Source organism: Anguilla anguilla, chromosome 10, assembly GCF_013347855.1.
Source record: "Anguilla anguilla isolate fAngAng1 chromosome 10, fAngAng1.pri, whole genome shotgun sequence".
In the NCBI taxonomy this organism is placed as follows: Eukaryota; Metazoa; Chordata; class Actinopteri; order Anguilliformes; family Anguillidae; genus Anguilla; species Anguilla anguilla.
The window spans coordinates 44,189,340-44,214,582 of NC_049210.1; the positions used below are offsets into that span (position 1 = coordinate 44,189,340).

The window sequence follows — 25,243 nt, forward strand, 5'->3', positions numbered from 1 at the left end:
GTATTTCGGAGATGAGGGCTGAGGGTGGTCTGATGAATTTGGCAGTGTGTCCCATCAGTTGTTCCACTCGCCATTTTAAAAATAAATTTTCCCATTCTGTTGAGGATAAAAATAAACCTGACAGAGCAAACTAAATGCATGGTTCTTTCAAAGCACAATTCGCACAAATACTGAATGGTAATGTCTGCCTAATGCCCATTAATCACTGTGATATTTACCTGCAGACACACTTCAGCAGGAGAAATTATTACTTAAATTTAATTATGATCCTATTTGCTCAGAGAGCTTGTTATCGAGGGAAGCTATGCATACTAAACATATCCATTGAACACAGAGGGGGAAAAAAACACCTGAAGTAATGTTTGCAAGAATGAAACCCAGTCATGGCAATTCATTGACCCAAACTTTAAAATAAAATGGGGATCATATCACATATCCAGGTTCACCACTCACACTAAACGGGCATTAGAATGCCCCTACTGTAATTATTTGTCCGTTCTCCCGGTAATACATCATGGCCTTGTTGTTTACGGCCCAAGGTCGGCTTCCGGCTTTGGGTAACTGAACCGGTTGATGGATTAGTAATTTGTATGGTTCTCGACCGCGCGAGACAGTGACAAATTTTCAACTTTGAAAATTAGGAGGGACTCTTCTCTCTCTCTGAACTGCTGCCAGACATGCGGTAAAACACTCTCCACGGGCTCTGGAAAAAAACGGTTTTGGCCTTTTGCGTCGCGGCCGATAACTTACAAACTTACACTCTCGCCATTTGGTAACTTGCGGTGGCATTTATTGTGTTTTTTGCGAAACGGTTTCTAATGATTCAAATGGGACGTGCTGCTGTAAACCGGGCCCTCGCCAGATTTCAACGCAACGAGGATGTGGGCAGTCGGAATAATTACGCGACGGCCGCGCTGCAGTTTGGTCGAGACATATGTCAATGAATTTTGCATTAGGAGCGAAGGCGGACAGCTGTCTGTCCGCGCGCAACCCCATGCCAGAACGTTCGCTGCGCTGAAATGTGGTGTTTACTGTGCTGTAAAATATAAAAGGTGCGGCCCAGAAATCCGAGTTTATTTGTACGGCGAAGAGCATTGCTGACAGATACACAGAAGCTCAAGTCTGGTACTTTCTTTTGAAAAGTTTTTGTTACCTTTTTGCAACATTTTGATGATAAAATGTGTTCAAAATATCAATTTCATTGACAGATATGCTGTTGTTTTTAATAACTGAATAATAAGTGATAGCTAACAAGTATTTACTATTTATTATTATTGTTAGCAGAGATTTGTGAGCCCTTGGAACAAACAAAAAAAAAAGATCTCACCAGCAAGACAGTGATTGATGTTCAGAAGCTGAATGACTAGCATCTGGAAGGATCAGGAACATTTTCTATAATTATCCTTCACAACATTTTTCATCGACTAGACATATGTGTCACGGGGGTGTCAGAATCAGGCTAGAGAAAATGCAACCAGCAAAATAGTTGGTGTTAAATCAATTGTCACTGAGTACATTTCACTCTGATGGAGAATGTCCACTGTCCGCTGTGGATTCGCATAAACTCTTGAATTTTGGAACATTTCAACATTTGCAGTTATAAAACTGAGCAATCACCCCCAGCTAACTATAGAGGAGTTCATTATGTTCTAAATTAGGGTTGATTTTTATCTCAATGGTCCACAATCAAAGTTTCGTCTGATTGCCTCATTGTGGAAGAACTGCCAAAAATCTAATGAGTTAATATTGCAAGCCTTTGATAGATTTAATGATCCATGGTAAAGAAAAGGTACATTTCGCTTTTTAGCTATTTTAGCAAAGAACACCAGGTTTGGTATCAGGCCATGAGCCTAGGCAATAAAGTATGGCAAATATTTTACTCTGAATATTTAACTGTCAGGGTTTTCATGCTCTTCCAACTGAAGCAATCTGCTGGTTAGAGATAACCTGATGTAAAGCTTGTGATTGTTCCAGCGTATGTGTACTGTCTATTATACTAAACCATGCTGTATAACATTGTAAACCTATGCGTTAAGTCTATGCACAAAAACAAATGAAAGGTTCTAAGGCCCGCCTATTGTACAACGGCATACAAAAAAAGAGACACAAAATGCACAAAAGCAGCCAAACGGCTTAGCTTCCGACATTAATCCCGCTGTGTCTCGACTGAGATCACGTGTGTGAATTATGAAAAGTGTATTGCGTTATGAGAAGTGAACGGGCATTATGAAAGGTGGCATATCAAGAGCACGTGATTTGTATGCATGGGTAAGAGCGCGCACCGCGGAGATTTCTATGACACGAGCCTACGCCTGAATAAGAATCCATCAGAAAAGCAGCGAAGGAAGCTGGCTGTGTGAGAAGGAAGCAAGGGCTGCTTTATTTACTGATGCCCTGCTTTGCCTCCAGCCAGTGGTAGGAAAGGCTCACAGTGATTACAGTCAAACGCAAGCTGTTGGATGATTTGTCAAAGGGAGGGAGAGCAAATGAAATGCAAACGTGAAATTTATGGAAATGCATTTCTTCGCCCTTTTATTCACAAACACGCTGGGGCGATTTTTCTTCCAGCAGCTCGCAAATGTGGGAGTCAATGGCGTGTGACTCATGGAAGGCAGTTACCCCTTCTATCTCCAACCCACCTCCGGAATAAATGGGTGGGGGACGGACGGGGGGTGGGGGGGGGGAAAGACGATGTGGTTATATCATAATTACTTATTGTTAGCAAACGGCTACAGGGAAACCAGCAGCAGCGCTAGTTGAAGAAGTATTGCCTGGGGACTGCATTTAATATTAGCCGGTGCGCTAATGTGTCCTCCACTCCGAGTGGATGGTCCCAGGGCGATGGCTGTTTAAAGAGCAGCGAGGCTGACAGTGAGTTAGCCCTGTAAAACGCCGCCGTTGCGCCATATGGTTGACATCATTGGCCTCAGCTGGGACATCTTTCACACGTAACTTTGTTAGAGAGCTCACTCCATGCTTATGAATCTCGTGGCTGTGGATTCCCATAATTCATCAAGCTTCGCTGGGTTTTGATTCTTCACTTCTGTTCTTTTCTCGCTACAGTTCTGATTTCCCCCGTGTAAAAAAAAACGAAAAAAAAAAGAAAAAAACCTTTTTGTGTCTCATCTTTAATAGCCTCCTTTTTTGTTGCTGCCCCTATTCTACTGCATTGGATGTGCTGTGACAAACTAGCAGAAGGGATCAAGCAGGTCAGTCTCCATAGCCTGATCCTCACTCTCAGTTTTCAATACAATGACTCTCACTGAATCTGATCGGAAGTGCCACTGCAGACAGAGGGGCTCTGGGGTTTTCTGGAACATGTGACCTGGAAAACATTTAACCTGTACTTTATCCTCGAGGCACCACTGTAAGACGCTGTAATTGCTGTAATCACTGATAAGCACTGAAACGAACCAACCCAATTATACAAATAATGACCATTTGAAGAGCTTGGAGGTTTAAGGGCACTCGTCTAGCAAACAAGGGTATCCAGCCTAATCCGAAAAGAATCCCACGTGAATGCAGTTTTTGTCTTATCCCCGGCGTGCTACACCTGAGTAAACAGCTAAAGGCTTTGATTGATCACAATAACACTGAGTGTGTGCTTCAGTCCCAATACTGATTCCGTCAGTATACTAACTTCTAACTTACACAGATTTTCATTGATGTGGGTTAGAATTTTTATTTCAAAAATGTGATTTTTTAAAATGAACATAATCTCATTAAGCAAATTGCTTTTCTTTTCACTTTTTTTTTTAACTCTCTGCTCAGCTCATTTCAGAAAAATAGCACTTAAATTGAACTAATCTACTTTCAGGGAGAAGCCGTAAATAGCTAGTCTTTGGAGAGATCATGCGTGTCTGTTTACTGAACGGTGCCTATTTGAGCACTCAAAGCTTCACACACTGAACACATAAGGTTTATATAAAGACCCAACTTGTTTTGGAGTCTGCATTTGCACAAACGGTTCCTCGTTTTTGTTCTAATGAGGTAACACATGCCCCCTGACTGCTTGTTAGAGGGCTCCATCGGATCGCTGGCATCAATTAGCTGCTAAAGTAGCTCCCAGGCCTCATACCTTCCTGTGTGTAAGAAGGAGCTACTGCTAAACGTGGAAGCTTTTAAAAAAAAAAAAACTTTGACCAAAGCTCATTCAACTTAGCTGCAACTTTTTTTGGCCCATTAATTCATTTAAAGTGGCTGCCAGTTTCAATTACCATCTCTAAAATTTGTGCGGGGAAGAGGAGGAGAAGTTAAAGGTCCACGTGTGACTTGTGTTGGACGAGGTGCCGCTGGAGGTCGTACCCCTCAACAGTTCAGGCTGCGTACAGGAACTCTGAAACATGCACTGTGCCCACAACGGTCAATAGATCCAGTATTACCATATCTGGCAATCACCCAAACCTGCGAAAATGCTAATTCTATTGAAGCAACCTGTCGTAAAAAAAAAAAAAAAAAAAAAAAGATTCTAAATCGTGAGGTAAAATATTCCATCTTCCTTCTAATTGCCAAAGTTCCTTTCAATGCATAATAAGCCCATATTAGCAAGGCTGTACACTCCTTAGAATATTTATTTGTAAAATTATCTTCCAGGAGTAAGAGCTCATTACTCTGTGTTGTCACTGCTGCGCGATTTTCAGAGTGGCTGACACAGGGAAGAGCTACCTGATTAGGTAACTTATGCGTAAGTTATTACAGGTTGTAATTTTTCTTAAGGTGTCACGGGCTCGAGAAAAATGATCCGGCCTGCTCCGTAAAAAAAACCCACAACATTGATTGAAAACCTGGGGAGACTGTCCCCCAGAAAAGACAAATGGTGCCTCGGAGAAGTTGTCAGACCGTGAAAAGAAGACACTGTAGAGACTGCAGAGTAACCGGCATCAGCAAAAGAAATAAGTGCCTCCACCTCCGCTGCCACTCCGAGAACAATAGCTCCACAAATGCAAAGATTTAGACTACATAAATACTGGAAGGAAAAGCTTGTAGATCCAGGTGAAAAAACGAAAACAAAACAGGACTCTATTTATTTTATATAGGCTCATAAAATATAAACGCACTGGTAAATGTATCCCAGTATTGCTTTATTTAGCAGTAAAGCACAGTAAGAGAAGCACTATTTATTTGATCACCGACGCATACTGCCTGGGGTGGGGTTGGGGGGGGGGGGGGGGGGGGGGGGGGGTGAGGGGGGAACTGTACAAATAAAACTGCAAATAATTCAACCTGAGTAAGTGGACAAGTGAAGCTGAGTTCTGTGTTCAATCTATTTGTAATGTTTTGACCGAATTGGATTCCCTTAAATTGGGGTTTCTTGGCAGGTCACACCTTGGGTTCAATATGACAAAATAGATGACATGTATATATTTCATGGAATGTCATCAATATGCTTGTCCACAAATGTCCCCACAAACCAGTATAATTGGAGGAAGTGTGGTTCCAGTAGTGGTGTTATAAACCAGTACAATACATCCCCCAGAAAACATGTATTGTCTCTCTGTCAATTAAAAGCTTTGCAATGTATAACAATATTTGCATATTGCAAGGTTACGTCAAGAGTTATTTTCTGATTTCTTTCTCAGAGAGCTATGAGTGGTCACAGGTGGTGTACTTACCTAAAAAAGAGCAGATGGACATTTATGCACAAAATGTTTAATAAACGTTGGAACGGTTAGCAGAATAAAAACTCGCTTAAATAAATCATTTTCTGTTCAATGTCATTTTTGGGACATTGGAAAGTAAGAGAAGACTGTAAAGAATGAAGGGTGGAGTTTTATTGTCCCAAAATTACACTGCACCAAAATTATTTAAGTGGAATGAATATCCATCTGCTCTTTACGGCAAATATTTCGCAATTGCTTACCCGGGATGGACGCTCGGTACATACCTGTATAATAAAATGTACTTCAACTATGTGTGGAAGCAATGATGATGAGACACTAGTAAAAGAACATCCTTTGGAGTTAAGAATTGTTGTTATAGCTGCTCTTAAATTGACAAAAGACAGAGAGGATATGCCTTTGAGAATGGAATATAAAAATTTAATGAAGAAGATAAGATCAAGTTCATCCCATACATGTTCATTAAATGAAAAGCAGTCTTCACTCTCTTTGATTTGTAACAGAATTGTGCATTTCTTGTTTGACGTAGCAGACAATGTATCTGCACTAAATTGCTTTAGTTACACTTTCTCCCATCAAGCAGGCACTATGGTGTTGTTTGGGTTCTTCTTAAGCTATTTGTTTTTGTTTTAATCTCCTAAACCTTTTCTGCGAAACTAGTTTATTTATATGAATGCAGTTATATAATAAAATGACAAAGATACTTTGCTTTCACTTAGCAGAAATAACAACATTTTTTATACAGAGCTAAAGTTTGTCCTTTGTGTCTGACTGTGTTTTTCGTATTTCATATTTTCATAATGACTTCCTTGACTTTCATTGGCACAACTCTGGTCCTCATGTGGAAAAATGGCAAAAAAGGATTCGAAAGGCAATAAAAAGCATAGAATCAAAACTAGATAATGAAAGCTCTGATGAAAGTTGCTCCAAGGAAGCAACTGAACCCACCTGACTAATCAGAAACACACGTAAAGCCATTTGTCCCATATATTATGGTGCCCTGAAATGGGCGCCATATGTGCTGTAATTTCTACATGAGGAAACCAAAATGTACATAAAAGCTGAGAATCTGCACTTTAACCACTTGTGAATTGTTTGATTACAAATCTAAAATTGTGGAGTTCAGAGTCTTTTTTCCCAAACATTATAGCACTGTATATATAGGATGGAAAATATCCCTTGATAAATTATGGACTTTTGCCTTCATTAAATAACATTCATAAGGTTGTCCAGGTAGAAAAAAAAATGTTTGCATGAAATATCAGTGACAAGTCATGAGCAGAAAAATGACTCAGGAAATTCCTTTGAAGGTCACTCTCAATGCAAGTGGAGTTCATGCAAGTTATATGAAATTGCTAAGGCAAGAGGCACTGGTGCACAAAATAGAAATGTAAAAGAAATTTGGCGATAGATTAAGACTATTTTTCACCTGAGTGGTTCCTTCCCTTCGGATCAATTGGGGCAGCATTTGAATGCACAGAAGACTTATACACCATATAGAATATCCTGTTCAAAGGGAGTTTTTCAAGAGGCCACATCAAGAGGTTCACACCGTTATTTCAAATTTCAAATTAATTTGGACTGTTGGAAAACTGTCAAGAGACACTCACTGACACTTAAATTTGATAAGCAACTGTGAAAAAAACTACACTGAAGTAATAAGTACATCTTATAATTGGGTCTACCTGATTAAGTCATAGATCCATTGGTGGAACAGGAATACATATTCTCTTCTGTTTATGAAGCTTCTGTTGAGGCGCTGGGTACCAAATTTAGGAAGGCTTATTACAGTCCTAATAGAGGTCAGTGCTTGAGTGATCTTAACTAAAAGGCAAAATGGCTCCCGTGACCATGACAGGTATGAGCATCAAGAGCATCTCAGTGAACTGCACACCTGAGCTACAAAATGGAGAGAGATAACTGGAATGTCCAGTACAGGTTAATTTGGAACAGGGTCCAATGTACTGTAGCTAGAGGAAGATTTTTCAGTCCCATAAATACAAAATGGCCGCCATTACTATTTTTGCTATAAAATAATCAAATCAGCCCCATAAATAAAATAACCTAAAAAATGGGGGGAAATACCCCAATGATCACCATTACTCTTTTGTTTCTTGGCTATGGAATAATAAAATCCTGAACTATCAAATATTAAAATATTAGAAATAATATAATACATCTTCTCTATCTCACCATGGAAAATCAGCCAGAAAAAAACTATTTTACACAGAATTTCTGCACCTGAACCGAATATTTTAAGCAGTCAAGAAACAAAAATAATTAAGAAGCAAAAAATAAATAAATTAAAAAATAAAAGGTTTTCAGCACGTAGCAGGTGGGTTAAAAGAACCGTATGACTGATAAAAAAAAGAGAGCTAATACAACTCTTCAGTAACTGACACGTCATAACTTAATTATTGGAGAGTGGGAAAAGTTGGATGGCAGATCCAGATATGAGTTTCAGAATGAGTATACGCATATGCCAAAGCTACTTTACTGCCTGACAATTACTGGGAGACGGGCTGGTTCAGCTCTTCCCTCCCCCTGCAAATTAACTTCCTAAAACTGATTTAGTCACACTGCTGTATACGAAACCCCAATTCCAGTCCAGTTAAATTCTCATTAGTTGATGTGATGCTCTTGAACTGTGCATCACCATTTTAAATGTTTGAGATTTAAAATCCAATTGACTGGGGGGAAATGATAGGAGAAAAGTGATTCTCTAGAAAAGTGATTTTTTACTTTTCTCAACACTGAACCATGGGATGGGCAGTTCTATTCCTGATGGACCAGTTTGCATACAGTTTTTTCTTACCATCAATTTCCCAGGCTCAGTGAGCTAATTAGCTGCATACACCATAGGCATTTCATTCAGAAACCAGACCACAGTAAAAAAGGAATAATAATAATTACATAATGATTAAAAAAAAAATCTTCAGCTTCTATTCATGTGCATATCATTCCAGGGCCAAATGATTGAGCTAATTAAATAATCAGGAGCAAAATCCTCGACTCACAATTAGACACAAGTCTTCCGAGTCCATCCCTGCATTTGAATGAAAGGGCTGAAGTTGTATCTGCCAATAGCGCTCAGCAAGACAGTAATTGTGTGTAATTTCAGCCTCTCTGCAGCGTTTGGATCATTTCTAAAAAGGCCATGGCCACCTCATTTAAATATATATATATGTATTAAGTATACTGGCTAATGTACAGTCACGCTCACAGAGTTCCAAGTCTCTTTCCTTCTTTTCACTGTCTTCTTTCTACTTTTAATCATGTCATATTGAAAACCCAGACACACTTTCTGAATTTTTTTTAATTTTTTTAAATCCACTCATTGCGTTTAATTACACACAATTCTTCATCTTTTAAGAATAAAACTCTTCGGTGTATAATTTTGCCATTAAAAAATAAAAACACATTCTATTTAATTTAAGTGTGATTTGCAGAAAACCCACACAATTAAAAAACAGCAGATGCTGCCTTTTAACCCATTCAAGAACATTTTGAAAAAGGATGTTATTGTTGTCTTGGTGAGTGTATCTGGATCAGTGTGTCAGAGAATTAAAATACATAAGCATTAAAATAAAATGTGGTTTATTACTGATTAAAATGCTATTTGGAGTGTGTATCCACTCAGGATAGATAACCAAGGCCAATATATCTAAATTCATTGGATGATTACAGTGCATTAGATCCACAAATGAATTCTGCGAGTTATGGGTTGGATGGCCAATGCAAGTCCAATGGGAGCAATTTTTCTCTCTCATTCCCTCCCAATTCCCCTCTCTCTCTCTCTCTCACTCTCTCTCTCTCTCTCTCTCTCTCTCTCTCACTCTCTCTCCCCCTCCCTCCATCTCTCTTTCTCTTTCTCACACCCCCCCCCCCCCCCCCCCCCCCCCGCCACCGTCCCCGCCCCCCGTCCCCCCGTTTCCATAAATAATGGCATCACAACAGTGATTACCGTTCTAAAAGCAAAGCAATTAGAGCTGAGCATATTTGGACAAGAGAAGCGGCCCGCTGCTATTGTCTGAATTGTACCCGCATCAGGTTTTTATTGAACAACGAATCTAATGCAATAAGAGAGAACTATAAGATGTCGGTTATCATACAGACAGTACTTTAATGGCCACACCGTATATCACAATCCCCTCTATGAAGCCTAAGAGACACAATTATAATAGCTTATGTGAACTGATTTCGACAGTGTTACAAGGCATGCAGTAGCGCACACTATGTCATCTAAATATAAAAACGTCGCCATAAAGCTATGGTCATAGGTCAGAGCCGTATGTCACATCGTGTACAGGTAATATCGTAACAACCCATAATGATAATAATGTAATTACTTTAAAGGCTTCCAGTGCGGTACAACCCCTAGCAGCTTGCTTGCTTTCACATAAATTGTTGAGAACCCCAGGCACAGAGTCAAACAGCATTGCCATATACCAGCTGTAAATGTATACCATCCAAGGACATGAACAACCGTACTGTCTCATAGTAATATTAATATGTACACCATTTGTTTCAAAGCTGTTCTGTTGTGGCTTGATGGCAGACATACATGCTGTAAGGTAATGCCGTAAGTGTAGTAATGTTTATTTTTGCATGTATAATAAATGTAAAATTATTGGACATCAGCTCTGTAAATGCTGAAGAATGCTCAGAACAGGTGTTTCCTGTCCGAAATGCAAATTAAGTTTATTTTTTTATGTACAGCAGGCTAGATAGAGGGGACGTCAGATGCAGTGTTGAAAAGCGACCATTTACATTTTACAGAATATTTATATTCAATCAATTACATTATCACCACATTTTATACATCATTCTATTGTACATGATTGAAATACAAAATCAAGACTTAACAATGAAGCACTGGTTACAGTCACTTAAGGTCTTAATATGTAATGTACAATCAACTTTATTGTTTTCAGATTAGCTTAAAAGGAGTACTTCACCAAATAAGACAATAACAATGACCTGATAAGCGTGTGTCTTATTTTAAAAGAGGTGAGCCCAAATTCAAAATGCACACCCTCTTCAAATTCAGTAAATTTCAGAAAATGTTTCAATTTCTCACTATTTAAATCAAAATCTCAGTATATATCAGTATGATTTTGGTAATCACTAAAATGAGCAAAAACTATAATACGGAGATACATAACATTTGCTTCATGTTGTATTCAGTTAAGGCTAGTATGTACAGTATAGTGGTTAAACAGAACATTGAGCTTTGAGCAGAAGTGCATTCACAACTTTGACTCCCAAATACGCTTGGGTGAGTTCAGGTATTACGAATGTGCTTGTACTGAGAACTAAAACATTTATTTCTTTGGAAGTCAAGAAAAAAGTTGGCTGAGGCCTTGATTGCTGTCCTTTCACTCATGTTTAAATTGTTTCTGGCCTCTCTGATGTAATCACACCTTGATTTTTTGGGGGAAAGGGGAGTCATGCCCCCCTTGAGCAATGGTACCCCCCCCCCCCCTTTGATTTTGAGTGACAAAGCCACTGGATGTCAGCATCTCCCTGACCACTTCCGGAAAGAGACCTACACCACAAAATGGATGCGTAACCAACAATATCACTTCCTGGAAACATTTTCTTCAGTTCCCATGTGCTCATGAAAGACATTGGGCCTCATTCACCAAACGTGAGTATGATCAGATTTGATCGTAAAAATAAGTGTACGTAAGAACGTTTCCACAAACATTTCAGCATTTGTCTTTCTTTTTCTCATCTGAATTTATTCTTTGGTACAATCAGAAGTTATGTGTGTTTGGAAACAGGCGTAAAGGTATATATGCAGAGGAGGTTTCTATTTAGAATGCTTCCTTGTTTATGCAAAGTAAAATTAAACCTTGGGTAGGGAACACTTCAGGGATCGCACAGATATATTTACAGAGAGCGATGCATGGCTTACGTTTGCACATGACCCTGAAGTTGATTGTTAGGGTATTTCCATATGCTTTTGGTAAATGTGAAATTTACGAACAATTTTTCTTTCATCATCAGATACACTTGGGATATGCACAAAAACATGCGCACGTTTCACAAATCCCACATTGGCTAAATGAGGGAAATTTTCTTAAGGAAAAAAGTAAGAGGAATATAAGAAAGGTTTTGTAAATGAGGCCCATTGACTTTTCCAGAGGAACACGTATTAAATGGTCAGGGGCTGGCTGACAATATGGCCAGGCAAGAAAAAAAATATTCCGAAAATTGCACCCAATCAATGAGACAACATTGGTATTCTTATTTATTTCACGTTTGTTTGCAAATGTGCAACTGAATCAGTATATGAGACAAAAGCTGCAAGCTGTTCTTATAATGTGAAAAAAATACAAAAACAAAGCTAAAAAAAAAAAGTATATGTGATAGAATGTCACTTCAACAGTTTACAGTTTGTCTTGATTGTTCAACAGATCCACGAGGAAAGGGGGCGGAGCCAATCATATGAAATACTCCTTCTGGGATTCGCCCAGGATGTTCGGCAGGTTGGGGTCGTTGTTGAAAGCGGAATGAGGGCTGTCGTCGGCCTTCACCCCTTTCCTGCTCCTACTCTGAAGGGACTCCTTCAGCCGGTACAAAAACCGCACCGTTATCGCCAGCGCGCAGATGAGGACGAATATCGTAACCGCGATGACACCTGCAAAACAAAAATGGCAGAGTTGGAGTGACGGTTGGCAGCACTAAAGCAAAGCCAAAGCCTTGCTCCCACTTATTTTAAAAGGAGTTACTGAATTTGAGCTCACTGTTTTAGATCTACTAAGTTTTCAGCACTCAGCTTAAAGATCAAAGAGAATTATGTAACCTGAGACTGATAGAAGGGAGTGCGTCATCTTCTTATAAAATATACAAGAATACACACTTAATTACGCACTTAATTTTCACTGTTTGAACGCACGCAATTTACAGCCCGCTTCTCTAAGGCCTCTTCCACCGCCGTTCTCTTCTGCTGCTCCGTTAATGTTATCCTATTAATTTATTATGCAGTGAAATTTAATTATATGCTATGACTGCGGCATTGTGTCTGTTATTCATGAGCTGCTGTGCTCGGCATGCTTAATTATGAAGAGAGGAAAATGTTAAAGGGAATTGGACTGGAGTGCCAAAACAAAGCGCAAGTCTGGATTTAATGTCAAGACAATTTCAGAGTTCAGAGCAAAAGAAATGCTTTGGAAAAAAAAAAAAATAGATTGATTGTCAGAAAGGGCAATTTAAAATGCAAAGTGCAGACCAGAGGGTATGCTTTTCGATGTAAATATGTATGTTGATTGTCGTGAACATACACACTAAAATTCCCTGGGTGGCACCGTGGTCAGTCCAGGTCACGTTTGACCCTCAATGGCCCTCAAGATTCTATTTCCTATTCCGAAGGTTCTTTTGATGGCTACAACGGTGAACACCCTGAAACGCATCTCCTCTATAAAAGGGTCACCAGTGGTTAAACGTGCCAATAGGAGAAGTAAGCTGGTTGCCTATAAAATCCCAAGACACTTAATTCTCATTCCACGGCAGTCCAGACAGGACAAGTTCTTTTGTTAATCAATTTGTTAATCCACTATTTTCTTTTTGTCCTCCAATCTGTAAAGCCTAATCGAGTTTCGAAAGAACATTCCATCGCTGCAACGCCAACCGTTAAAATAGGGAGACAATGAACAATGTTGTCCAAGGTGTGTGCCACCAGTCTCCACTCTGCTCTTCACTTCCCAGTCTAGCAGCTGAGCTGCACACTCATGCGCTAACTGTGAAGGTAATGTAGACAGGCTACAGATGCCCAATCAGCAAAGGGGTATCTCTCATGCATCATCACAACGAATGGTGCAAATCTAATGCAGATTGCAAGGTTGTTTTGCTTTTTGTTTTTTTGTTTTTTTTTTACTTATGAACAATATTAAGCAAAAATTGGAAATTAGAAACTCGGTTTTATGTTCAAAATCCAAAGTGAGAAAATGATTTTCTGAGAACACCTCGACCTTTCCATAGCCAATTCAATCGTGTACTTTCAGGGCTTAGCAGGAAAATAGGAAAGCAGCTAACCAGAACCACAGAATTCTTATTGAAATTCTAACTCTGGGAGCCAGGGAGGTTTTTCATTTTGGTTTGTAGCATATGAGGTATATCAACCTCAAGAAAAACATAATAACAACATTTGGAGTGGTGAAAGATCACACAATTAGATCTAAATAGAGAACAATTACATTTAAATAGAGCTCAATCTGGTACCACCCACGGTTAATTTGGGAGCTGCCTAAGGTGATGTGATTTGAGGCACTGTGGGGGTTCATAGGCAATCAAGCTCCCTTCAAGTTTCTCTAAAGTTTTTTTTTTTGTTCTGAAGAAAGGAAGGCGTGTCTTCATAAGCTAAAATAGGAAAGCTGTAATTATCAACATAGAGTCAGAAAACATGAGAGATCATGTGGCATACTCAAGATGATTTACGAAATCACACATAAAAACTGGGTTCCATCATGATAACTGAACTAAGCAAGAAAGTGCACCTAGCAAAATACTGCGAGAGAAATGCTTTGCTTTAGACAAACACTTTTCCTGGTGTTCCTTCAAACATTTCAAGGAAATATGCCAATGGCAAATTGCATGAGAATTACAGGAGTACTGCACTACAGTCTGAACTCTCCCATGAAAACTTTATGAGCAGAAAATCACAATTTGATGCATGCAACAACACGCATGCAGCAACACACACTTGTATGTATAAAGCAGTATTTGCATTACCTCCTATAAGAGCAGATTCACTCCTTATTGCATCAACTATTGGTTCACCGATATCTTTTGTACCAGAGTGATCTAAAGGAGAAACAGAGGTTAAAAATTATGTGAACGCTGTTCAACTTTAATCAAGAAATGTGATTCGTCTTTATATATGTTTTTTTTTCAGCATGCAATATACCACAACTTGCAATTTAGTATATATTTTTTTCCATTTCATTTAAGTTTGAAAGCCCAAAGAATGTTATGTGAAATGTGATATGAATGTAAAATTATCAGTTCTTTTTGTTTGTTTCAGGAATTACTACACAGAACATTCTTAAATGTGAACTGACAATGGACCTTTAACTGATTTTTTATAAACTGACATTAACTTAAAGCTGTATTTAAAGAAATTAAGAGTAATGCAAAGACAGTCAAAGACCAACAAAAATGCACGTTCCCCTCATAGAATTCTCTCTGAACTATTCTATCTTCTTGTGAAGTAGGGGAGCAATAAAATGAGCAACTGCACTCATGCAATGTACACTAAAGTTTGACACATTCTTGCAAAAAAAAAATAAAGGAGTCTTTCTCCAGTCAAAGAAATCACACGTTGCATCAACACCGCAAAACACTTCAAAGTTCACCTTTTCAATTTTGCAGACATCAGCAAAGACAGATAAAACTGTGACAGGTCGTGGGTATTTTCCAGAAAAGAAATCAATTCGTGAAGTACTTTTGGAGGAGGCTTTCTTCATGGGCTTGCAAGTCAATATTTTCCACAACAAATGCTTGGCACTATGATAGGAGGTTTAAATGCAAATAAAGAGAGGTGAATATCTCACTGACAGAAACTGCTGTCCTGGAGCTAATGTTAAGTGTTCGTTTTACAGTTCAAAATGTGAAATTACTGTGTCACTCTTGAAACTTGTGAGATCCTAAAATGCAAGTATTTTTTTTTTAAAAAAACCTTCTTTAACTGTGAAATACAAGCCTACCAAACCATCTCCAGCAGAGCAATTATTTAAGGTTAATATGATAGCTTTTCCCTCCAAAAAATATCAAGGACGACACAACCTGTCAGCCATGTTTACACCTATAGCTCCGTCACAAAGGATGACACTTGGGAGTGCGTTCACTCAAATTTTGTCCTTAATTTTTATTCACAATTAAATGAAGCATTGTGTTTTTTTCAATACAACTTGGGCAAGTTCATGCTTGGCAAGATGTGTTAGTGCAGAAAGCAAAAAAATTGCTTTAAATCTGAGTTAAAGTAACTGACTAAATCTAACTGAATACAAACTATCATCTCTCCTTTCAAGTCTTACTGATGCTCTTAATGATCTCTCCATTTCTGTTTGCAAAACCCAGCTCATTTATATATATATATATATATATATATATATATATATATATCCTCAGTCTCATTTTGTATATTCGACCGGCTTGTGCTCAGACCCGTACCTGAGAGAGACCTGATGGTGTTGCCGTCGAAGGGCCTGGAGGAGAGGCAGCGGGACTCCTTCAGCGTCCCCGTGACGACGACGCGGCTGGAGGGGGGGCGCCGGAGGGCGGCCTTCAGGGGGGCGACGCCGTTGAACTGGACCGCCGAAATGCACCCGCTGAACCCCAGAGCACCGAGCCGGGACAGCACCGGGTCCAGCTCACCGGCGTCTGGGAAAAAAACACACACAACCCAGGAAATCGATAGGAGGAAGAGCAGGAAATCTCCATGACTGGAGAAAAGAAGTAAATAAGGGGGGGGGGGGGATGGTGGTGTACTCTGTTTATTCCCATCACTCTCTTTCTGCGTTCTTAAGCTATTGAGCTGGGATGTTAAAACATATTTTCCAATAGGATGGGCATGCTCGCACATGCACACACAGACATACACACACACGCACACACACACCCATGCACACACACGCACACACACAGGAGCACTTCCAAAGTTCACAAAGTTTTTGTTCTGCCAAACGTCACAACTGAGAGGAACGCCTAGAAACATACTGTGAAAGATTAAAAGAAAACACTTATCCAGGGGAAACAAAATTAGACCCTTAAACTCAAATTTTAAAAGTATCACTTCCCTAAAAGCACTGCTTGATATATACTTGAGGTGGGGAAAAAAAACAACCTGAATATATTTCGTCCAATTTAGTATGTACAGTAAGCCTAGTCAGTTTCTTATGTTGATCATTGATAGGCCCTGAGGGGACTAACACCAAAGTCGTTGAGAAGGTGGCACTTCTGAAGAAATCTAACAGTGTCACTGGCGCTAACACACGTGGTTCCTTATGAAACTAAAAAGAACACCTAAAAGACTATACTGAAGGCACATAGAAAAAGAAACATACTCTTGCTCTTGTTTTTACACGGACTTGGTCTAGTTTACATTTCAAAAAATATATAATACATAGCGAACATATAATTTTCTGAAAATTGAATACAATATTTTTTGAGGAAATTCAATTTCAAGAATTTTAATTCAATACAATTTATTTGCTTTTACACAGCCAGAATCCTTGCTCACCCAAAATCTTTCCAAGAACAATAGACTTGATGGAATTGAGTTCTACGTCAGACATTACTGTGAATTCTTCAGCTGGGAACTGGTCAATCTGAGAGAGAAAGAGAGAGAGTAAGAGACAGAGAGAGAGAGAGAGAGAGAAAGGGAGAGAGAGAGGGAGAGGGAGAAGAATTTTGAATAAGCCACTTGCTTTTTCTATTTTATGGAAATCAGTTCCGACTGATCAAGGCAAGCAACACTACAGAAATTGGAACAAAGTAGCAACAAACAGTACTGTCTGTAATCGATAACAGGCAATAGAAAGGAGAGCAACAGGCAACATTTTTTATTTTTAATATCCCCTGTGAAGACATTGTATCAGCGCGCCGCAGGGGTGTGATGTATTACCTGAACAGTGAGCGTTTCCGACTCCCGCCCAAAATGCACCGCGTGGAGCAGCCCGTCCGCCATGTTTCTCTGGCTCGTCTGAAACACCTCTGCGTCTCGGTCCTCTTGCAGCTTGTATATGACATTCAAGTGACCTTCAAAAAGAAACTCCTCCGTCATTACATTAAAACATTAACTTGGGATTATTGTAAATCTATAACATATTAGTAAAATAATCAAAACGAAAGATATTTCCCACAAAAGAACACACAAAATAAGGTTAATTTAATATTAAACCATTCCTTTGATACACTTTTGAGGAAGATGAATACTTAATTTGTTCTTAATATCATTAATGCACAGACAGAATGTATATGAAATCTAAAATACACAAACTACCAGAAATGTAATTCTCATCACCAATGACGAATACTGGGCAGCATTCGTAGAAAATGCAGTTTGTGTGTCATGCCAGTCTAATACCCCATTGTGATTCCCTGCACCTGCCCACCTCAGGAACTAATTTGACAGTTTATCTCACTGACCGCCTAGAAAACACATTAGAGAGCTTCCAACTCCTGGTTCTGCGAGTGCATCTAAACACAATGCATGCAACATTCAAATCACATTTCTTGTCACAGAGTGACTTTGGTAAGATTTTCCCACAGTCAGGGTGGAAATCATTGACAGCCCAAGACCACACTTATAATATTATGCCATTATAGACAGCCACCACCCCCATGCTAAGGTCACATCCAATCCCCCCAAAGAGGAAAAGGCCATGAATTTTAACTCTCTTAACATGTTATTTAGAGTGCTCATTTCTTTCATTTAAAATTAGACTGGCAAAAATAACATTTTAATCGAATCCCCATTAATTTTTCACCATCAAAGGAATCCGCTGTCACCAATTTGCAGTGGTACAGTGTATATATAGAATTGGAAATGCTGTGATCCCAGGAGTGAGCTCACCGTATCGGTTGAGGAGCGCGGCGATGTACTCTCGATGGGAGGAGCTGACGTACAGCAGCGGCGCCGGCGACTGAGTCGTGCGGAAGCTGAAACTGACGCTCTCCCCTCGAAGGCTCGTCGTCGAGGACGACTGCGCGCTCCCGTTTCCGTACACTTCCTTTAAGTAGTACATCACGGACGTCTCGGATTCAAAATAACCAGAGACCTCTGGGATGGGGATTTGAGGGAATTGGGGGGGGGGGGGGGAACAAAATGGAAGAATGGTAATTGTTGATTTTGTATTGCTCTAAATAAAACTGCTTTAAATGCTTCCAATGTTGCAGTCACTGTTTTGTCAGCATATCTGCAATCAGTTTCACCGAAGTGCTTCTACATTACTCCAAGCATGCTATCCCTGCTTTCCAATTCAGGGAGGAAATGAATTAATGTGCGATTAATAAATGCACTTTAATGTAAGCGAGCTGGATATTGACGCATACCCTACGGAGCCCTCGCGAATGACCTGTTCATTGACCCCCCCCCCCCCCCCCCGCCAAATAGGAAAACCCAAAATAAGACTTATTGACTCAAGGGCACCACTGACCAGCTGGCTGGAAACTACTCAGAATAATAATAGAGCCGCAAGCGGACAACGCGTGACCTTTTTTAATGCAAAAAAAAAAAGTCAATCGATAGCCTACATTCCAAGGTTATGCGTTAGTCGATGAATACGCGTAATAATGAACGCGTTAGCGCGCGGTACCTGTCGTGCAGAACGGGCCCGCGAACGCGGACGCGCCGCAGTCGCACGAGAACCCGGCGTCCTTCTCCACGCACGCGCCCCCGTTCCGACACAGCCCGGCGTACGTGCTGCAGTGCCCGGGGCAGCCGGGCCGCACGCCGGGCGTGATCTTGGCCCGCTCCTCCAGATCCAGGGTCACCCCGTTCAGCTGCAGAGACCGAATGCACCCCAGGAAGCCCTTCTGCCTGGAAGCGGTGCCTCCTGCAAAGGACAAGATGGAGGTGTTATTGGTTGCACCGCAACAGCGGGGCCAGCCCTACAAACGCAAATGTCTGTGAGTGACTGACTGACTGACTGAGTGATGAAGTTACACCATTGGTCGGCCGAGTTATGAAGTTACACCATTGGTCGGCCGGATCACGTGTGTTAGGTCCAGCCATATACTAGGTTTCAACCTGGTCTTGTTTTTCTCAACATTTTATTTCCGTGGAGGGCACTAACACTATGGATATTTTGTTTTAGAGAAATTTTTACCTTCCCAAGAAAGCAAGTTAATGTGAAATCCATTTAGCATTTAGTTAATAAATCACAATAACCCATAGGAGTGAAAATGTTCGAAAAGTGACAATCCCTGGTGCCTGGGCAGCTATAACTGTAAACTACAGCATAAGGAAATAGGAGTGTAGCAGAGAAATGAACATCAATCAAACAAAAAAACAGAGAAATACAGGATGGCGCACACAATAAACCAATAAAATCGGCCATTGTTTAAACAGGTTGCAGGAATACATCATGAACAGACACAGACTTGCATGTTGAAAGTGAAAAGTAAATGGACATGCGATAAGAAACATGTTATTTATATATATCAAGAGGTGCATCTATGATCTTGAACTTTGGCCTAATTACCTGAAAATCAATAAGGTTCTGGGAAACAAGAAGGATAACATTGGTGCCAAGGTCCATCAAAATCCATGAAGAATTGACCAAGTTAGAGCCAGGAAACCAATAAACTATTGGAAGCTTCTGGGACTATGACCTTTAAACTTGTAACCCTGACACTGAAATCCATATTTATATCTATGTCATACCATATCATGTATCATGGTTCCTGTAAAGCCAAACACAACTGTCACAATAGGACCCTGTGACCTCTGTGGAATAATTTTTCACCCAGTTTGACCCAGTAGCATTTGTTAACCCCATCTCATTTTCGTAACGTCCTCCATCACTTCCAGAAAGCAGAGTGCGGACTCGCACTCCAAAACACCAGCCTCTGTCTGCTTCTTTCCACTCACCGATCCGCCCAGTTATTGTGTCAGAGAAAAATCTGCACGCAGATCGCAGGTTCCCCTCTGACCAGAGTGGTCGCTCTTGTTCACCGAGACAGAGACAACCCCCAAGCAACCTCTACCCTCCCTCCCTGGGCGAAATTACAGCCCTGTGGGGTACTGGCTGCTGTCAGTGCAGGTACATTCAGGATCTGAGACCGAACAAAAGGGTTTACCACACACTGATATCCAGTGTATTGGCGGGATCAGATTCCACACACACTACTAGCAGTGCTCGAACATGTAAGCTGCATTTGAGATAGTACCAGTGAAGGTCCACGCAGGCGTGAATTAATGGCAGCACAGCTCACAGCAATGCCTCTCAGCAGAGCATTAAAAATGAATGTGAATTGAACTGTGTGACAGGGGAATTTATTCAGACCTGGCTTTGTGACACAAACGTGTACTTACATTTCCACCAGTTAGCGTCACATTCGCTCGCGGTAGCTCCGTAAATTTAAAGCCTGTCGGCGTTCTCGCTCGATGACTCCTGACGCTCTGTTGAACATTCAAGTGCTCTGAGTCGCCTGCGTTCTTCCCATTGTCAGTTGCCCAGCGTCACACTAATTCAAGCTGAGTGGTCTGTTTGTTTTCATAACACCCCCCTCCCCCCCCCCATGCATATTTTTACCTGATCTTCCAAAGGGGCTGCTGTAATTGGCTTCATTCACAACAGAGCCTCTTGAGTTCTGGCCGTGGAGTGCATTGAGCTCCAATTTAAATGGCAGTCATTGTTCGGGCAGTGAATACCATTTAGGGATGATTTGAAAACATTACTTGCTGTGCTGTCCACACAAAATTAAATACTTTCGTCTTCGTCTATTGTTGTCGAATGAATTTATATCAAATGCATGCATTGTAAGACAATGTTTACTTATGACATTTTTTTTTTTAAATCCAAAGATGAAATGATGAAACGAACCCATGACCGTCAGGTGACAAGACCAGCTCCGCACCCATTATACTGCACTGCCGCTTCTACTAAAGAGTGTCTGTCTAACACAGGGGGAAATAATGTCCCTACCTACAAATAATTGGCTGTTGAGCTGCAGGTGAATGTGCCCGTCTATGGGCGCCTTCTGCGTCCTGGCGGGTAACCGGTCCACCTGCAGCGATGCCTCTTTCAGGTTCCTCTCGGCTTTCACGCGGTGCCACTGGTCGTCGTTCAGCGGGGACGGGGTCTCCACTCTCATCTCGAAAGGGCCGTTCCCCACGTCGTACGAGAACAGGACATCGCTCGGCGCTGTAGAAACAGAAAACATTTCAAAGCGTCTCGGAGGCGGACATTTTGAAATTTTCAGTTGAGCCGGTTTTATGGAAGGTGAAGATGGTGGAAAAAGACAAAATGCCTGAATACCGTACGACTCTTTCTGGAGGTCTACACAAAGTTCTCCACATCGTCCAATTTGTGAAAGTCTTTTTGTAACACCATTTGTCGCTGTCATTTCACTTTGTGAAAAACACAATGTATGAAACAACAAATATTAGTACATTAACTAAGTTAGATGGACTGTTTTAACATTAGAAAGCAGTGATGGCTCAAATCAAGGGAGGGATGCATGTTGAGGTCTGATTCCTAGTGATATTTATCTACTGAAACCACAGCAACATTAAAGTTCTCAAACAAAAAATGTGAGTTTAATAGCATTCAAGCTGTTAAAATATATCAGGAATATACAGCAGATGCTAGAACACTGACAATGACATACTGTGGCTACAGAAAACTGCTAATTGATCCTAGAAAACCATGCTTGCCCACTGATGAATAATATTCTTTCAAAAATCTAATTTTCATTTGCCAAAAAAAATGCTTCTCTGACAAATCCTCTTCCAAAAATCTAATTAGTTCAAGCATCTCCTATCTTCCCGCTTGACAGAGTTAAAAAAAATAAATAAATAATTACAGTTCAAAAAATTAGTAGCGTCTTAATGCCTAGCAAGTCTCCTATGCCTGGAATGCACTGTATTTAAATTCTGATACATGTTCTTACTGTCTAAACATCAAAGCGACCTCACACCATGCGATTGCAGAAAAGAATAATGAACTTGTAGCCTCTTCTCAAAACAGCAGGCATACTCAAAATAATGAACAGAGAAGCCTGGCACAGGTTAAGCAAATTAAAATATGACTGCAAATATTATGAATTAATAATAATGAGTATGAGTATAACACAATGCGGAGAGGCTCACGGAATTCTCACCCCCAACTCTCTTCTCACCGCTCTTGCTATTTCCCATATGTTTGACAGTAAGCCTCTGTGCTCCAGCACTTCGCAAACGAGCTATGCCAATTACCGTAAAAAAAAACATTAGTGTCCTTCACACAGTTCACTCTTCTTCACCGTCCCCAGCTTTAGTCTAAGGCTTTTCTGCCACACCACAGGTCGGCAGAATTTCATGCTCCGCTGAAATAAAAAGTACGCTTCTCCAGCTTCTAGCATAGTCCGTGGTCTCATAAGTCTTTTGAACAAAAGAAAACTTAATAAAAGTTTTTTTTTAGTTTTTTTTTTAAGTTTGTCAAACAGGAACAGGCAGCCCTTTGCAGTGTCTCATTTTCCAAATCGGATAGCTTGAGAGTGCCTGGCCCAGTCCAAAATCGCATTACCTTAAAGTAATATAGCAACTCAGGTGTCATAAAGGAAGTACATCTGCCACTGCCTGAGGGGGGGAAGAGCAACTGAACCGAAAAACATGGTGGTGTGCGGGGCAGTGAAAGTATTCAGGCATCAGACAAATCACAAAATTAACAAATGAAGCTGCCTATTTGACCAGCAATTCTTTCCCATAAGTAATGTAAAATCTCCCCAAGCTGACACATGACATTTAATGCATTTAAATGCACTTATTAATAGTAAAATTGCAAAAACGAAATGACATTATAAAATGCGATCAGAATTGTTTTTCATTCTTAGTTCCTGCAATAATTGGCTAAGTGCACCTATTAAAGCACATCAAATGCTTTGACATTTAAGTTTAGCCATTTCATTTTTATAAATATCTACTCATATATTTTTCAAAGAAACTTGAATAAAAATGAAAGATTAATCTCCCATTTCAAGTTTAATGACTTGATTCATAAACTTTATAAACTTTTCAAAATTAGATGAAGAAATATGAAATATATGAAAAGTCCTGACAATGCTTAATAGGTTTCCTGCGTACCAGTTAAGCCCATAAGTGTTCCAAATAAGCCCACCTCATAAATTATTTACAGATTTTTATTTCTCATTTATTTAGCACAATTTAAAAAAAATTTAAGATCAAATGCAGAGTCTATGGAATGTCTATACCGCTAGAATCTTTTGGATATTTTGTTGTGTCAGTGCCATATCTTTTCCCCCACTTGTCTACACCACACGCCACATAAAATCACATGGAAAATCACATTAAATGATTACGTAAATACAACATAAGAACATATAATGATGAGAACAGTCTACATTACTGATTCCCAACTTTACAGCCAACCGATCCCTCCCCCCCCCATACCCCCCAATCTTTCAGGAGCAGTAATCCTATGACAGCTTTTTTTTCCTCAGTCTTACAGTGGCTTCCATGCTAGTCCCTCTCTATCTCTTTTTCTACCTTCCCTTCCCTTTGCTTTTCGCTTTTTGATTTTGACCTCTGTCTCTCTCTTCAGGGCCACAAACCTCTCAGCTGTTTCACATTCTCACTGTTTTCAGCATTTCCCTTCCCACAATCCTCTCCTCCACTTCCTGCCTCATTAAAAACACTTCTCACCTGAGGATGTATCCCTTTCAACATTTTAAACCGGCTTGCATTACAATGTGTCTCGAAAAACTCTCAGCATGCCCCAGGCTCCCAAAACAGTCTATTCTGTCTCTTTCTATGTTTTCAGAGCCTGTGCCTCTCCACATCCTCTGCTCTGAAATTGGATTCGTAACCTTTCAATTACCCAGAATCCCCACTCTCGGCCTGATCAGCACTGAAATCTCTCTTCAGTCTTTAGCAGATAGTTTGATATCATGTTAATTGTAATCATCGAATGTTAATGATGCAATGAGAAGGTGAGCGTAAGCAATTAACTGAAAAGCTTTCAGCGTTGGTCATCACTTTAAAATGAATATGGGAAGCTTGAGAAAAGTGGGTTTATACACTGTAATCTCTGGAAAAAAAAGTCTTCACAAGCCTACTGAAACTAGTCACTTTTTTTTCAATGTGCCAAAAAAACAACAGCTACCTCAGGATACTTGCCAGGCACGTAGAAACTGTAAATAGCCAGGGGGTACTGACAATGAGGTCTGGGGGGGGAGGGATGGGGGGGAGGCTACCTCTTGGTTTCTGAGGAATTTTTACAGAACAGCTTGTAAAAAGTGAATTTGGGGGTGGGATGTGTATGTGTGTTTGTGTGTGTGTGTGTGATTGCTTCATACACCATTGATGCTGGGCATTGGTCTTAAAACCCATGTCCATGATTGGTACATATTTATATAAATTAATCTTATGTTCCTCCCTTGCATACAGTAGTTGAGACCAGAGAAGCCCTTACAATACAGTAAATTAGGTTGGAAAAAAAAAGAATCACAAAAAAAGATGTTATTTTACACTGTTCGGGACAGCAGTTCATCTAGGGCTCTTTTCTCACCTGCAATTCACTCGTTCGATATCGTTCGGTTAGAGTGACAGAGCCGCCTCGTCAGCTGTTTATCACAGAGCCCCGCCCCACTAATCCACATCAATCCCCGCTAATTACTCACAGACAATGACTGACCGCAAAGTTCCCACACTGTCAAGCGCGGCCTCCAGTGGGCAGAACAACATCAGACGTGCGCCAGACGTTTTTGTGCGCCGTTGGGCGAAAACGTTTTTCTCAGTTTTTTTTTTAAAAGTGACATTATATTCCCTGTACAAAAATTGTCTCAGAACTCTGAGAATGTCAGTGCAGTGCTTAGGCCTTGTGTTAATAATAAACTAATTCAGAACCTTGGTCTGTCACGCTGCTTGGAAGCGTACTTTGACAATGCTTGAATAC

At 40.3% G+C, this 25,243-nt stretch overlaps 1 protein-coding gene across 1 annotated transcript in view; it reads right to left on the bottom strand.

Moving 5' to 3' along the window:
• Positions 1–10,879: 10,879 nt before the first annotated feature.
• The window catches only part of LOC118207034 (contactin-associated protein-like 4), a 58,886-nt gene continuing 44,522 nt past the window's right edge, over positions 10,880–25,243 (bottom strand). The window contains exons 17-24 of the mRNA XM_035380296.1: positions 21,275–21,493; positions 18,941–19,180; positions 18,199–18,405; positions 17,248–17,381; positions 16,864–16,951; positions 15,795–16,004; positions 14,355–14,426; positions 10,880–12,264 (exon numbers count right to left, since the gene is read on the bottom strand). Of these exons, the coding sequence (XP_035236187.1) occupies positions 12,068–12,264; positions 14,355–14,426; positions 15,795–16,004; positions 16,864–16,951; positions 17,248–17,381; positions 18,199–18,405; positions 18,941–19,180; positions 21,275–21,493 (1,367 nt within the window). The 3' untranslated portion in view covers positions 10,880–12,067. The remainder of the gene's footprint in view (positions 12,265–14,354; positions 14,427–15,794; positions 16,005–16,863; positions 16,952–17,247; positions 17,382–18,198; positions 18,406–18,940; positions 19,181–21,274; positions 21,494–25,243) is intronic.